General features: G+C 42.0%; 1 protein-coding gene across 1 annotated transcript in view; it reads left to right on the top strand.

Annotated features, from left to right (window-relative positions):
• The first annotated feature begins 766 nt into the window (after positions 1-766).
• LOC134456856 (zinc finger protein 84-like) overlaps positions 767-17492 on the top strand; it is a 179274-nt gene continuing 162548 nt past the window's right edge. Inside the window, exons 1-7 of the mRNA XM_063208455.1 lie at positions 767-805; positions 1757-1927; positions 4325-4386; positions 4901-4976; positions 9279-9434; positions 9536-10004; positions 10542-10826. Coding sequence (XP_063064525.1) covers positions 767-805; positions 1757-1927; positions 4325-4386; positions 4901-4976; positions 9279-9434; positions 9536-10004; positions 10542-10826 — 1258 coding nt within the window. The remainder of the gene's footprint in view (positions 806-1756; positions 1928-4324; positions 4387-4900; positions 4977-9278; positions 9435-9535; positions 10005-10541; positions 10827-17492) is intronic.

Raw genomic sequence — 17492 nt, 5'->3', positions numbered from 1 at the left:
GCCCCATTTTTTGCTTCATTTTCACAATAGTCGTTTGGTTTTAAGCCTATGCACGTCATGTCACGTCTGTATGTATCATATACGTTTTCAAAATGGTGGACGGGAGTGGTAGGAATGATGGAGGACTGGAAGCGTCGCGTTTCGGGGATAGACCTTAAGCAGTCGAAGGCGACTGCACAGGCAGTCTAGTTTTTTATGTTGACAGGGGAGCCCTGCCAAAGCAGCCCTTGAGGTCGTCTCATCCGTCCCCTGAGAAAATGTTGATGTTCTGCAGCTTCACATGAAATATTACACATTTTGTAAAGGTATCTTAGAAATTACATTTGCAACACAATTGAGGTATAGTTCGGGGGGTCTAGAGAATGTGTGCTCTGTTTTTAAGCAGGCCACCCTCAATATAGGCCAGTGGTTCCCAACATTTTTCGGACAGGGACCCTATTTTGACTCCCCAACTTTTTGTGACCCCACATTCTTTTTGTAATCAAAAAGAGAATCACAACTGAGCTAGTTAGTTTGTAAGCTATTTAATAGTATAGAGAGTTATGAAGGTATAATAGTATATGCTGTGTCAATCAGAATATAAATTATTATGTTACATATATGTATTCTATTTTCACACCCATTTGAATTTCGGGCGACGCCACATAGGGTCCCTCCCCACCCTAGTGTTGAAAAACACTGATATAGGTCGAATGAAAAAGGTGATACACGTTATAGCCAATGTCTGCGTTGCTACAGACTCCTGCAGATGTTCTACCAGTCTGACATGGCCAGTGTGCTCTCCTATTCTGTCATATGCTGGGAGGTAGTATTAGGACGAGAGATGCTGGACGCCTCGACAGGCTGGTGAGGAAAGCTGGGTTGTTGGCACAGAACTGGAGGCTCACTACCACTGCTGAGAAGAGTACACTGAGCATACTCGACTCTGTAATGGACAATTTCAATCGTCCCTTGGCTTGCACCCAGTCTTTGACAACCAGAGAAGCATGTTCAGCTAGTAGCTGCTACAGATAATGATTTTAATGACGTGAATATGTCTTGCATAGTGCTGCCAACACACAATCATGGTAGCCTACTTCAAAGGGAATCTAGTGATTTATGTAATAAGTACTATATTATAAAGAGTTAGGCCTATTATACAAAGAGTTGGCCTAAGCATATTATATTATATTATATTATATTATATTATATTATATTATATTATATTATATTATACGTGTATCGATATTTGCCATTCAAAGGTTTGTATTTGCAGCAGATCTCAGACCTCCTGAGCAAAATGTTCTTGTCCATTTAAGTTTGTTCATGGACCCTTATTGACACCCAAACCGCACGGGGGCAGCACGTTATCACAAGTACATGATATTACGTGGCTTCTTCGCTATTTTATTCTTGAAAATACTGTCGAAGAACTCGGTGGGAAGGATGAAACCCTGTCTTTTTTGTCTCTCTTGATGGTGCAAAGCCTGTCGATTTAGATAGAAGAGAGAACTCTCAAAAGAAAGGTGCAATATCCAACGCTATGCTGCAGTAACTAGTCGCACGTGCAGTCAGACAGAGACTGCTGACCGCCGCAAGCATGGTAAGTTGTGTGGCAACCACGAGCAATGTGCAACATTTCTTTATTACCACTCTTATGGGATACCGACTGTTTGGTGATAGCAATAGATGTATGCGTTATTACGCAAGTATACAGTTGGAGTAGCCCTCTGAAATATGTATTCTTTTCGAGGCTGACGGTGTAACTTGTTTGCAGAATCCAGATTGTAGTACGTGGGTCTTCGAGTCGAGGTTACAGGAGAAAGAAGTTCATTTGCAGCAGTTACAGGCTGATGAAGTAGAGTTGTGCCAGACCCTGAGACTACAGGTAGAAGATCTCCAGAAGAGACTTGAGGAGAAAGACAGCAAACTCACTCAGGCGAACGAGGTGAGACCTGTTTGTTGATGTTATGAATTGATTGTTGTGCTGCCACTAAGATGATTTTTGAAGCACACCAGCCCTTTCCTTGACTGTGCTACGCATTGTATTAGAGTGTTGTAAGTGTTCTCTATGCATATTCTTGCATGTTTATTTGTGTGTATTGCGCTGACCCACAAAAAGTCTCTAGACTATCACCAGGGGCCAGGGCTTGATCAAGATGGCCTTCCCCCCCCCCCTGTCTTGACCGTTCTCGGACCCACTGACATCATCATCCTCATCTTCATCCTCATAATCATTACCTACGGATTCCTGAAGGATCTCACGTTTCGTTGCTTTTCTGCCATTCATGTGTTTATTTACTGTTTTTGCTATCTTTAAATTACAAAGACAAACTTTGCCTATCTGACGTTTGAATCACAAGGACGCACAGCAAGACAATACCCTCTGTGCGGACACGCCAGCTGTTCAAACTCGCCCCCTCCGGTGTGGGAGATATCCAGCTGATGCGCGTGCACAGGATTTGCGTACAGATACCACGTGCCCTGGAGAGACGTGGGCCAAATGTATTGATATGTGTGGTAAACGCTTAATATGATGTATTGAGAATTCCTATGATGTGTTTGGTATCAATCTGATGGAAATACTTTGAGTGGTGAACAGGTCTCGGTCTTGTAATTGTTTTAGGTAATGTAATAAAAATGTAGTATTTTACGATTTGAGTAGGCCTACAACTTGGCGAGAAGCTAAAGTTCCTAAGCCAAACCCCTTGGCGTTAGGACGGCCCATGTTCAGGTAACTGATTGCTCATTGGTCCCTGGCTGCGGTCGTCCCACGAGACAACCAAGTATTAAACTTTGATGTAATGATCAAATCTTTGAGTCGAAACCCGGTAAAGGGCTCCCGTGAACCTCAATTCACGTAGTATTTTCCCCTTAATTTAGGTAGTGCATTGGCTTCTTTCAACATTGTATTCTGTTCGTAATCGTATTGCTGACACAGTAGGTTTTGTCTGCTAATAAAATTTCATACAAATCTGGGGAAGAATTCCGTTTGGTCTACGCATATGTTTATTGTTCTGGTTATTGGTAATTCGGCAGTAAGGCTCATTCCCTGTGGATGGAGCGAGGCACACACACTTTGGACCAACAAAGATTGGATCCGACGTCAATGGTGTTTACCTGGGGGTGAAATATGTCATGAAAACTGGGACGTATGAGCGGGGTGATTGCATCTCTTTTAGGCCGTGTAGCCTCCGCCCGTTAACCTGAGGCAGTCGATCAGTCGCGGGACACGGAGGAAACACCTCTTTTAATAGCTGTAATACCATCCTGGCACCATGACCTCTGTCTCATTCCTTAACGACTTACGTGCAGGTCTGGGCCCTCAAATAACCAAAAGTCGCGCGCTGATGGAGCACCAACGAAATGAACCCTTAACTAGCTGAACCCAGACGTAACAGAGATTGGTAGACTAATCATTTTATAACAGTAATATAGTAATTAAGTGCAATCACATAATTACATTGGACCTAGAGAGTCTTTCGACTGAGACTCTATTAATTGCGGTATTGGAAATAGGATGAAATGAAATCTTTTCTACAGTCCAGAGCGGAAGTGTTCCTGATCCTAAGTAGTACCGTCGTTGGGTATTTAGGAGTTTACACCATACAAAACAAGAACGCAGTAACCCTGAAAACTGCGAACTGAGAAAAAAGGCTTCAAAGTTTCCTATATGGCGCGACAATCCACACAACCCCAAAAAAACAGAGTTACTGCGTTCTTGGCTGGTATTACTGCCACAAAATGGAGTTACTGCAGGAGTTACTGCGTTCTTGGCTAGCATTACTGTCCCAAACCATTTTTTGGTATTTTTTGCACTTTTAAAACGATTTTTCTCTAAAACGGGACAGTGTTGGACCACCATTTTTTGACACAAGACAAATTAGGTAGTTTACGATATATATATATTTTGTTTTTCTCGACCATTTTCAGTTACTGTGTTCTTGTTTTGCACAGCAGTATAGGTTGTGACAGGCCACAAAATTGCATAAACCGTGTCAAAATTCCAAACTATAAAATAAGCCTGACGACTATTGAGAGGAGTATTAGCAAGATGTGTATTTTTTTCAATACAGAATCTACACTTCGGCAAAATTGTTTTCCCCCTCTTGACCAATCAGGGGCACCTGGCTTATATTATCTAGTCTGTGCGTTAAACCGGCATAACCCTGCATGTCACACTTGAGATTTATTATCATATGAAGCACGATTCATTTTGGGAAAAGGATAATCTCTAATATAATACTAGAGTGTAGTTCCTAAATTCATGTCGTCCATCAATGGCTTTTAGTTATCTTGAGTTGCAATCCTGACCCTTCCTGTCTCTTCTCATCGCCTCTAACAGGTGATCAGAGCACTGAGGGATGAGGTGCAGACACTGCAGCAACAGCTGGAGCAGCACAGACGGTCAGTACAGTACAGACACTCCATCCTCTCCACCTCACCCTCCACAGTCAGATCCATTGGGGTCCTTCCATGTTTTTGATGTACTTTTCCAACACGGATTTCCAAACAGCAGTCACAATGGTCTGCGTACTCTTGGATTTTTAAGATTATAATGTGTCAAGCCAGTGTTTGTTCAAGTGAGTCCAAGGAAAACCACAAGGTAGAAAACCATGCCATTGAATGGTGCAATGACAAAAAACATTCTGCCCGAAACTAGAGTCCTTTTTTGGGTCTATGGAATATGTGTAAAATAATACTCTGTAGAGTGTTGCATTGAATTTCCAGAATCCTGTGTGTCAGTGTAGTGCTGTGCTGTAGTGTAGTGCTAACATGTCAGTTGCTGTATGCTTTTGATGTTCTGCATGAACTCTATAACAGTAATGCAGTAATTAATGAAGAGTAGCCATTTTGATTCAAAAGGTAAGCATTTCTTGTCGGCATATTCTAAACCTCTGCCTACCGTGATTCTCCACAGGAAGTACCGTGATGACGTTATTGGACAGAGGGGCCAGCAGTGCCAGTGTGGAAGAGGAAATGACATCACTGCATTGGTAGGCTGCCTGTCAGTTATTCACTCAGTGAGTCCATCTCAATGTAGTCCCTCCTGTCCTCTCCTTTAGCTTGTGGCCTTGTGAAGTGATGTGATGCGATGCAAGACGTCATTGGCAATAGAAGTTTTATTCAATGTCAAAAGCACAATTTAAAGGCCATTTTCCTGTTTGCAATTGGGATGTTGACATTATTGCTTTCTCCATGGAGGCGGGCCATTTGGAAAACACAAGGCCACAAGCGAAACGACAGGACGTGAGGTAGGGGTACTAGTTTGAAATGTACATATGGCTCGTTCAAAAAGTCGAGAATCCCAAGAAAGCCGAGCTAAAACCTCGGGAAAGGGTGCGCGGACATTTGGTGACGCAATGTCAGATCGATAATTATCGAGGTTGATCTCAGGCGGAAGTATATAACAACGAGTTCCCGAGCTCATGTTTTGTGTGACGACACACGCATCATCAACATGGCGCCCATGCATGCAACTGGCATGTAAACAGTATCATAAATGCTAAAATATCATCTTGTAATCACTATCAACAACACCAGTTAATGTCATTCAATTGCAGATGCACATATGTCAGTAATGCTGGTCTCTGACTGTTTAATTTAGCTTACTTCAGCTGAAATGATATGTCGTGGATGTGGAGGCTCAAGTGGAGGTGAAAAAAAGAAAAGAGGACCAAAACAAAATTGGCATGATTCCCGATTGTTCCGGGATCAGTGGGGTTCATGCGCCAAACTCCAGAACTCGGTTGTCATGTGAGCAGTGTCGTCAGCTGTCTCGAGAGGTCCCGAGTCCGTGAAGGCAACATTAGTCATTTAGTAATTTGCCAGGATGCCATGACGACAGCTATAGAGGTAGCCTCTATCGTTAAGGGCAGTCATGGGTAAGTGGTTAGGGTGTCAGACTTGTATCCTAAAGGTTGCTGGTTCGACTCCTAACCCTTCAGGTTGGTGGGGGGAGTAATCAACCAGTCCTCTCCCCCATCCTCCTCCATGACTGAGGTACCCTGAGGATGGCACCATCTCGCTGCATTGCTCCCTAGGGGTGCCATTGAGGGCTGCCCCCTTGCAGGGGCGAGGCATAAATGCAATTCCGTTGTAGGCAGTGTGCAGTGTTCACTTCTGTGCTGTATCACAATGACAATGGGAGTTGGAGTTCCCCATTCACGCGTTCACCTCCCCAAGCCAAAAATTGGGCAAGCATCTTCAGAGGCGAAGGTCACCCCAACTGTCTGTTCGCTGGCAGAACTGAAGCAACAGAGAAGGCATGGGAAAAAATAGTCCTTCCCAGTGTTCATTTTGTCGGCTTTTTTAAATTTAGTCGTAGTCACACTGACGAAAATCAATTTTTAGTCTTAGTCATATTTTAGTCATTGCCTTCCCAATTTAGTCATAGCCTTTGTCTAAATGACGAAAATCAATTTTAGTCTTAGTCAATTTTTTACTCATTTTAGTCAACACTGTACATAATAGAACTTCTTCACACACTGCTTCTCTTTTTAACATAGATCATAGACTACAGAATAAACCTTCTCCGCGCACTGCTTCTCTTTTTAACATCACACTGTGCAGAATGAAACTTTTTTTTCACACACTTTTTAAAATGTAGTCTTAGCCTTAGTCACAATGACGAAAAGCAGAAAAGGGCTTTGACGACATATTTTAGTCATAGTCACGGTTGACGAAATTAACACTGGTCCTTCCACACCAACGCGGTGAGAGTTGGACGGATATGGTGCAGGAGATGGCTTACTATGATATTTATTTCTGATTCATTCAGTAAATAGAAATTGCATTCAGAATTATTTATTGACCTGACTAGGGCTGCATGATATTAGAAAAACATGTGATACACGATAACATGACTGTAGCCTATACTGCGATTAGGACCGCGGAAACGGCCGGGCCAGGGGGCCGTGGCCCGGGTAACTTTTTGAAAAATAAATGAATGAAGGACTTTAAAAAAAATCCAAGTCAAAACCCGTGGACAATATCAAACTTAAACACAATCCTCGCTGTAATAATGTAATAAAGCGTTTCCCTAAACCAATATTTCCTTAACCAATACTGTATTAATATTTGACATGCGCGTTAATGTTGCAAAATCTGGAGTTCCAAGCAACAGCGCAGCACTGAAAATCGCGCGGAAGAAGTAGCCTAGGCGAGGTTGAGTAAGGTCTCACCAAACCGTCCAAAACGGTTAATCATTTAATAATTTCGCTGATCAGACAGCGACGCAAAGAAGCCAGGGTGCCGCGGGAATGTACAGCAAGCGTTGCCACTTATTCATCTGAAAGCGCGGGTAGGCTCGCATGCGCTTTCACCGACTTCGATCAGCAGAGAAGGGTGCTTGTTACCTGCAGCGTGCCGCGGGAATGTAGAGCACACACGAAAGTTGAACAAAAGCTCTGCTTATTTTTTTTTATTGACAATCACCGCTGCCAAGTACAGTGTCACCGCCCATAAAAAGGAACACACAGCAAGGAATACTGCCAACCATTATCCATTGAAAGGTTTTAATAGTGGATTACCAGGAAAGATACTGTCATCTTTGTAACCTCCATCAATGTAGGCTAAGGGACAGTGTAGGTGAGTCATGCTGATGTTATTATTAAACACTTGGATTTGGTTATTTTAGTTTTGTTGGCTGTTTGGACATAGCCTAAGTAAAATCATCCTGGCAACGTGATGTATCCGCTCTCTCTCTCTCTCTCTCTCTCTCTCTCTCTCTCTCTCTCTCTCTCTCTCTCTCTCTCTCTCTCTCTCGTGCGAGCGCCCAGCTCCGATAAAACAGCAAACATAGCCTATCCCCAATGCACTCATCTGACCAAGCACCACAGAAAGTTCACTTCTTTGTGTTCAGTGTTCCTCATTGCCTAAGTAGACTACTGGTAGCAAGCAAGCCTACCGTTTTTCAGTTTCCAGCGACCACCAGCGCGCATAGCCTCGGCTATGCATCTTGTCCGACCTAAAATTTTGGTGACACAGACCCCCTCTTGCGATTGTGGCCTGGGGTGGCCAGACGTCCTTCTGTAGGATGGACCGTCCGTCGTCTTTTCAGTGCCTTGTCCGGCGTGAGATTTCATGCAAAAATGCATTAAAATGCATGAAATTGCATCTAAGAAACGCAAATTTTCATGGGGGAGGACCCCCAAACCCCCCATCCTAAAATGCCCCGCCCCACCTTACGGCCCCACCTTGTTGAAATACGTTCCGCGGTCTATGCTGCGATATCAATATTACTCGCGATATTTAATATATACATACAAGCGGATTCAAAAAAAGTTTGGACACTTAGTATTTTGTGAATAAAATGAAAATGCTGGCATTTTCAAAACGTTCAATCCATGCATAAGATGCACAATGCCACAGGGTCAACATAGCAACTGTTAAATCGAGGCAAAAATATTATTTTGAGGGAAATATGTGTTCATTTAAAATTCGACCCATGCAACAAATCTCAAAAAAGTTGGGACAGGGCCAAAACATGTTGTAATAGTTGGATAATTCTACAAAATAACCCAAGGAAGACCATTTTAAAAGGAACTATACTGACCGCCAACAGGAATGCACAAATAAAAGACCAGTACACAGAGGCGGTGTCACTCTAAAGTGAATATGTTGAGGGACTAATTACTGATTTATTACACAAAAAGATTGAATTATCAAAATTGCAGGCTTATAAGTCCTATTTCTGTAATGTTAAGTTCTATGAAAGAATTTTATGAGTTATGAGATCATTAAATACCCATTGACAATAGGCACACTATGACTCTCCAACAATGACAGCTGTTGAAAAATTGACCAAAAACACAACGCTTGGTTAATGCACATTATATAGACATTTAACTGTTGCATGTGGAAAAGATCATTCCAGGTGGACCCAGAAGACATGTGGAACTGTTCTGATTACAGAATGGAAACTATTTAATCCTTTTTGAAAATCATGGAGTTATGCACCCCCCATGTTACACAGACGATGAATATTTCAGCTTGTTTTAGTGGTCAGTCTAAAAGACAGCATATATGATGGTAAGAGGGTGCAGTAGTGCCTTGTTTATGGTCTTCTTACTCATGTGGCACGTTAAAACGAATGCTGAATGATGTATACAGATTTTAAACAGCATCCATAGCTACCAAGGCATTATGTTTTGGAGCACAGTCTTTAGATATTGCCACATAATGATGGCAAATTGCATTCTCTACTATGTTCCAACAGTATCGTTCCATCACAAGAGTAAGCAGGTGACAAAATTGTTTGTTGTGTGTTGACGCGTTGTGTGTTTACGTGTTTACAGACAACAACTACCCTCCCAGACTGTCGTCCTTGTGAGCCAGAGACTGGTTCCTCAGATGCAGGAACATCACAGGAGGACCAGGATGTTACATCACAGGATGTTGCATCACAGAACACTCTGTTCTGCTCTCCTCTAGAAACTAGCATTGGTGCTGAGGTAGGACTGTTTCCTTTGAATCCTTGATATGACTTGTGTGTGTTTGTATTTGTTTGGAAAAGAAATCTTCTAACAAATACAGTTGCGTGTTGCCATTTTAGGTATGTGAGATGCCACCAAACATCTTCCTGTCCTGCACCTCGGAGGACGACCCAGCAAATGTTTCAATGCCTCCTGATGACGTCATGCTGACATCAGCACAGGAACTGGAGGAACACCCGACAGATGATCTTCCACTGTCTCCTGGTGATGGTACACGGACATCATCAAAGAAACTGAAACTTGAGAATGACCCGGCAGATGTTCCACTGCCTACTGGTGATGGTACACGGACATCACCATGGCAACTTGAGGATGACCCAGTAGATGTTCCACTGTCTCCAAGTGATGGTAGACTGACATCATCAAAGGAACTGAAACTGTCTATGCTGTCAGTGAAGCTAGAAGACTGCCATGACATGCTGGGGCCTGATGGAGTTTTTAAGATGCCAACCTCAGAGGACCTCAGAGATGACGATGACCAATGTTATCAAGGTGATGATGGCGATGACGTGGATAACAGCCCAGAAAGTAAGTGCACACATGCGATATGTGGGGGAAATGAAAAAGATACCAGGTGAAATAATAATCATGGCTGTCATGCTTAACCTACTTGAAGAGTTTACCATTATTTAAGTCCATGTACTTAAAAACAACAAAATATCAAAAATTTAAAAATATAAATCATTTAGGAAACATTCTTTATTATTGTTAACCTGGTTCGCATGCAGATAGTTGCTGTGAAGTTTGGGGAAAATGCATATGGGTCTGCGTGCGAACCAGGCTACATTACTGTAGCCATTCTCTGAGTCTGTTTAAATAACTCGTATTTCCAAGCTAGCATGTATCATTGAATCGAAAGGTAACAGCTAGCTGCATCCATTCGTCTCATTGACGTATGTTAACTTGAAGTTAGCACAAGTTGGGCTGTCGGCCAGAGTCAGAGTGGTTGGAAGAGCACCAGAAATGTTCAACTCAATTCTTAAACTGAAGATGAGATGGGGAAATAAGCACATTTCCAGACATTGTAGAATCTTGCTTTAAAGAAGTTTTCCCTTTTCCGTTCAGATGAAGGATTCAACATCTGCTCAAAGGACGGAGAACTGTTGCCTGCAGCCGAGGAGAGCATTGGGGAGCCCAAGGGGCAGCTGAAGAGGAAGAAGAGAGGAGGGAACAGGGTCAAGGCTAAAACTACTAACGCCAAACATCACACGTGTACAGAATGTGGTCAGACATTTTCATATCTTAGCTGGCTAGCTCAACACCTAAGAAGAAAGCACGCCAGAAGAAAGCCCTCCACTGCCACTCCACTTGGAAACGTTTCCACTAACTCTCCACATGAAAATACACCCAGTGACTCTGCACATGAAAATGCACGAGGTGTCGTCCAGGAAGATTACCACCCGGAGACAAATGGAACGACTATAAAAGTAAAAAAGATGCAAACCGAAGAGGACTTCAGCGATGAGGGTGATGATGATGACGATAATGATGACGACGACAGTGATTACGACCCAGAAACCGATGGAATGCCTACGAAAGGAAAAAAGATGCAAACCAAAGAGGACGACAACGACGATGATGATGATGAATGTGATCATAATGATGATGATGATGATGACAACGACCCAGAAACCGATGAAATGCCTACGAAAGGAATTAAGTCCACTGAACGTGATGTGTGTGGGAAAACTCTTCCAACTCCACATACTCTTGTCAGTCAGAAAAGAGTCCATACAGATAGACCTAAACAAGGAACTGAAAGAAAACATCCTCCTCGGTATGGGGAATGTGATGTGTGTGGGAAAATACTTTGCAATAAGCAGAGTCTTAATAATCATAAACGACGGCACACTGGTGAAAAGCCTTATGCCTGCCAACACTGTGGGGAAACTTTCAGACATAACAGTAATTTTATCAAGCACCAGAGATCACATTCCAATGAGACACACAGCCTGCCAAAAATTGGGAAACCAGCTGAAAAGGTGACTGAAAGTAAAGGTCCTCCTTGGGAATGTGATGTATGTGGGAAAATACTTTGCAATAAGCGGAGTCTTGATTATCATAAACGACTGCACACTGGTGAAAAGCCTTATGCCTGCAAACACTGTGGGGAAACTTTCAGACATCACGGTAGTTTCAGAAAACACCAGAAAACGTATGCAGACAAGCCACATACTCTGTCCAAAACTTGGGAGTGTGATGTATGTGGGGAAATACTTTCCCGTAAGCAAAGTCTTATCTCTCACAAACGAATTCACATTGGTGAAAAGCCTTATGCCTGCAAACACTGTGACAGAACTTTCTTATTTTACATTTACTTCATCAGGCACCAGAGAACTCATTCAAATGAGACACATGGTCTGCCCAAAACTGGAAAACCACCTGAACAGGGGACTGACAGAAAAGGTCCTACTTGGGAATGCGAAGTGTGTGGTAAAATACTTTGCAATAAGCAGAGTCTTATTGATCACAACCGACGGCACACTGGTGAAAAGCCTTTTGCCTGCAAACATTGCGACAAAGCTTTCAGATGTTACAGTGCTCTCAGAAAGCACCAGAAAACACATCCAAATGAGACACATGGTCCGCCCAAAATAAAAGGTCCTCCTTGGGAATGTGATTTATGTGGGAAAATACTTTGCCATAAGCAAAGTCTTATTGATCACAAACGAGTACATGCAGATGAGAAGCCTTATGTCTGTGAAGATTGTGGCAAAACTTTCAGTAATTACAGTAATTTCAGACAACACCAGGACACTCATTCAGAAAAAACTTGGGAATGTGATGTATGTGGGAAAATACTTCGCCATAAGCGAAGTCTTGTATGTCACAAAAGACAGCACACTGGCGAAAAGCCTTATGCTTGCAAACAGTGTGGGGAAACTTTCAGTCAGCACAGAAATTTTGCCCAACACCGTAGAACTCATTCAAATGAGACACATGGACTGTCTACAATGGGACAAACCAGCTGAACAGGGGACTGAAAGAAAATGTCCTCCTTGGGTATGTGTTGTATGTGGAAAAACGTTTACCCGAAAGGCAAGACTCATCAGGCATAAACAACTGCACACAGGTGAAAAGCCACATTCCTCCACTGACTCTACACGTGAAAACGCATCCACTGACTACATGTGACGATAAATCCAAATCCACTGCTGCTCCACATGAAAACACCTCCACCATCTCTCCACATGAAAACACCTCCATCTCTCCACATGAAAACACCTCCACCATCTCTCCACATTGAAACCACACCCATTGAGTCTCCTCATGAAAACCCAAAACGTCTCGTTCAGGAAGATTATCACCTAGAGAACAATGGAACGACTGTAAAAGGAAAAAAGATCCAAACTGAGGAGAAAAGCCCTACCAGTGCACCATATGTGAGGAAAGCCTATCCACAAGCTCTGCAGACGCACCAGAAAAAAAGTGCACAACATTGAGTTCCACAAATGTCAACACAATGTGGGCAGAGTTTTAAATTGTCTCAGGGTTTAAAATCACATGACTGTTCATATGGTGTGAATAGCACCCTAGTAAATGGGGAGGTGGGTGAAGCATCTAAAAACCAGCAGTGGAGATGAACATTGCCATGAAGATGGTACCATATTTTGATTTGATATGATCCTAATGTCGTTCTCTTTTCTTGTTGCAAAAACAAATGGTTGAATCAGTGTTGTTCTAAGGCAGGGGTGGGGAACCTATGTCAAGCCCATGATGCAGTTTTATCCGGCCCCTGATATAATTTTAGTGTTAGGCAGCTTCACATGAAATATGACATGATTTGCAAAGGAATCTTAGAAATTACATTTGCAGTACAATTATGTCATTGTATATTTCAGGGAACCTAAAGACGGTAGGGTCTGTCTAAAATGTAGCTGCCTTAAATATAGGCCTGAAGTGATGGGAGAAATCCTGGTTTGTTTTCATAGAGCAGCACTTGGAGGAATTAAAAGTGGCTCCTCGTATGAAAAAGTTTCCCGACCTCTGTTCTAAGGTTTTGAAATGACAGCCCAGTAGTTTAGATTAATATGTACATGAGGTAAAAATGTTTTTTTTTTGTCTTTTAAATGTCTATTAAATGTTGTTTGGATATAGTCACAAAGAAACTGTGAAATCCATTTGTTTTAAAATAAGACTGTCAACTGTTTACATAATTCATACATGCATGTATTCTCATTTATTCATCGCTAGAAACCCATAACGCGTTGAGGAGTATCGTCACGTTTTGATTAGAACTACAGGAAATGCTTTCAAATCATGACGTCAGATATGCTCAGCAGTATTTCTTCGAGTTAAATTCTAGCTGGAAAAATCTATACCCTTCAAACGGTTAAAATGGCAGGGAGATATTAAAATTATCAGTGGTGTCCTTGACAAAATGAAAGTGTGTTGTACTGTACATTAAGACCTGCATTGTCATACCGAAGGGTTTTCCTTCACTACTTGCATAATAGAAATCCATTTAGTTTAAAGTCATATCAAAGATTCTGCTTACTACTTGCATCATAAATCATAATAATGATTGTAAAAATGCCATACATCACGCTACAAATGGACCAAGGGGGTCAGTCGCCCTGGGCCCACAGAGAGGGGAGGCCCAGAGGTGGGTCATTATATCCCCGAAACGCGGAGCGTCGGGGATGTAATTATTATATCCCCGAAATGCGGAGCGTCAGGGATGTAATGGTTTTGCGTGCGCCGCCGCGTAAGGTCTTTCGTGTTAACGCGATAACTTTTGAACGGATGTTTGGATTTGTCCCAGATTTTTTGGGTGTATTCTCTAGGGCAGGTTCATGAACTGATTCGAGTTTGGAGGTCAACACTTTCAAGATGGCTGAATTCAAGATGGCCGAATTTTTGTTTGGTCCATAACTTCCGACCGGGTGGATGGATTTGTCCCAGATTTGGTGTGTGAATGCTCTAGGGTAGGTTCATGAACTACTTCGAGTTGGGAGGTCAACACTTTCAAGATGGCTGAATTCAAGATGGCCGAATTTTTGTTTGGTCCATAACTTCTGACCGGGTGGATGGATTTGTTCCAGATTTGGTGAGTGAATGCTCTAGGGTAGGTTCATGAACTGATTCGAGTTTGGAGGTCAACACTTTCAAGATGGCTGAATTCAAGATGGCCGAATTATTGTTTGGCCCATAACTACTGACTGGGTGGATGGATTTGTCCCAGATTTTGTGTGTGAATGCTGTAGGGTAGGTTCATGAACTGATTCGAGTTTGGAAGACAACACTTTCAAAATGGCGGAATTTTCATTTGGCCCATAACTTCTGACTGGGAGGATTGATTTGCCCGGTAACACCTTATTTTAATGGTTCACCATTTCAGTGAATCTACCATATTAGGTACAGTGTAATAACCAATGTAACAATATTTAATACCATGTAATACTAGTGTAATACCAGTGTAACAATATGCAATATCAGGTACAGTGTAATAGCGAGTGTAAGCAATACCATTTAATATAGTGTAATACCAGTGTAACAATATGCAATACCATGTAATACCACTTACGCACAAACACATGATGTAAGTTTAAAAAATGGCGGTGTTACACTGGTATTACATTGTATTAAATATTGTTACACTGGTTATTACACTGTACCTGATGTGGTATATCCACTGAACCATTAAAACAGTATTACCATTTGCCCCATTTTTTGCTTCATTTTCACAATAGTCGTTTGGTTTTAAGCCTATGCACGTCATGTCACGTCTGTATGTATCATATACGTTTACAAAATGGTGGACGGGAGTGGTAGGAATGATGGAGGACTGGAAGCGTCGCGTTTCGGGGATATACCTTAAGCAGTCGAAGGCGACTGCACAGGCAGTCTAGTTTTTTATGTTGACAGGGGAGCCCTGCCAAAGCAGCCCTTGAGGTCGTCTGATCCGTCCCCTGAGAAAATGTTGATGTTCTGCAGCTTCACATGAAATATTACACATTTTGTAAAGGTATCTTAGAAATTACATTTGCAACACAATTGAGGTATAGTTCGGGGGGTCTAGAGAATGTGTGTTCTGTTTTTAAGCAGGCCACCCTCAATATAGGCCAGTGGTTCCCAACATTTTTCGGACAGGGACCCCATTTTGACTCCCCAACTTTTTGTGACCCCAAAATCAAAAAGAGAATCACAACTGAGCTAGTTAGTTTGTAAGCTATTTAATATTCTAGAGAGTTATGAAGGTATAATATAGTATATGCTGTGTCAATCAGAATATAAATTATTATGTTACATATGGCAGCCCTGCTGAGCCCACTGAGCAGTAGACTCCTCCACCCAAACTGCAGAACAGAGAGGTACCGCAGGGCCTTTCTTCCCTCTGCAGTCAGACTATATAATAACACTAAGTCCCTGCGGTAGCCTTGGGGATGATGATGGTGATGATGATGTTGATGGTGATGGTGATGATGATGATGATGTTGATGGTGGTGGTGGTGGTAGTGATGGTAGTGATGGTCTTTTTATCTTTTTAACTTTTTAACTTTTTAACTTACTTATTTATTATTGTCCTAGCACCCTCTCCTCCATTTTATGAAGCTGCTAATGCACTTTTTACAATGCACTTTCATTTTTACTAATGTACTTGTTGTTGTGGTTTTTAACAGAGACATTTATATTTTCCCATAACATCTTTTTAAGTATTTATCCTGTGTTGTTGTATGTACACTGTCTACTGTCTCTGCACTATCTGTATGTTACTGCTGCAACAAACGAATTTCCCCATGGCGGGATTATTAAAGGCATACTTACTTACTTATATGTATTCTATTTTCACACCCATTTGAATTTCGGGCGACGCCACATAGGGTCCCTCCCCACCCTAGTGTTGAAAAACACTGATATAGGTCTAAAGTGCAGGAGGATATCCTTGTGTTCATAGTACGGCCCTTGGAGGAATTTGATGTGGCCCTTCGAATGAAAAAGGTGATACACGTTATAGCCAATGTCTGCGTTGCTACAGACTCCTGCAGATGTTCTACCAGTCTGACATGGCCAGTGTGCTCTCCTGTTCTGTCATATGCTGGGAGGTAGTATTAGGACGAGAGATGCTTGACGCCTCGACAGGCTGGTGAGCAGAGGTGGAACGTAACTAAGTATTTTTACTTCGTTACTGTACTTAAGTAGTTTTTTCTGGAATTTGTACTTACTTGAGTAAAAATAAAAATGCAGACTTTTACTTTTACTCAATTACATTTTTTGACAATTACTTGTACTTTCTACTCCTTACATTTCTCGGAGAAGACTTTGTTATTAGTTACATTTATCCTAGGTTTTCCTGTTGTGTTTCGTGGATATTTCAGTAGCCTCAGCTGCGGGCAGGGAGGCGGGACCAAGCCCCTCTTCCAAATTGACACCCAGACAGAAAATATACTTTTAAAAACATTAACAGGACTCCATAGTCATGTTCAAATGGAACCGAAAACCGTTGCAGACAATTTTTCCTATTGTATCAAGTAGGTAGACATGGAGAAAGACAGCCATTGCGCGTGTAGGCCTACTTGTACTTTTGTACTGAAAAGTACATTTAAAAGTTAGTACTTAGGACTTTTACTTAAGTACGTTTTTGGTAAACAACTTTTACTTTCACTTGAGTATTTTTTTCGCAGGGTACTTCTACTTTTACTTAAGTACACAACTTCAGTACTTCTTCCACCTCTGCTGGTGAGGAAAGCTGGGTTGTTGGCACAGAACTGGAGGCTCACTACCACTGCTGAGAAGAGTACACTGAGCATACTCGACTCTGTAATGGACAATTTCAATCGTCCCTTGGCTTGCACCCAGTCTTCGACAACCAGAGAAGCATGTTCAGCCAGTAGCTGCTACATGTAATGATTTTAATGACGTAAATATGTCTTGCATAGTGCTGCCAACACACAATCATGGTAGCCTACTTCAAAGGGAATCTAGTGATTTATGTAATAAGTACTATATTATAAAGAGTTAGGCCTATTATACAAAGAGTTGGCCTAAGCATATTATATTATATTATATTATATT

Source organism: Engraulis encrasicolus, chromosome 1, assembly GCF_034702125.1.
Source record: "Engraulis encrasicolus isolate BLACKSEA-1 chromosome 1, IST_EnEncr_1.0, whole genome shotgun sequence".
Classification (NCBI taxonomy): Eukaryota; Metazoa; Chordata; class Actinopteri; order Clupeiformes; family Engraulidae; genus Engraulis; species Engraulis encrasicolus.
This window is presented reverse-complemented; position numbering and strand designations above follow the sequence as displayed.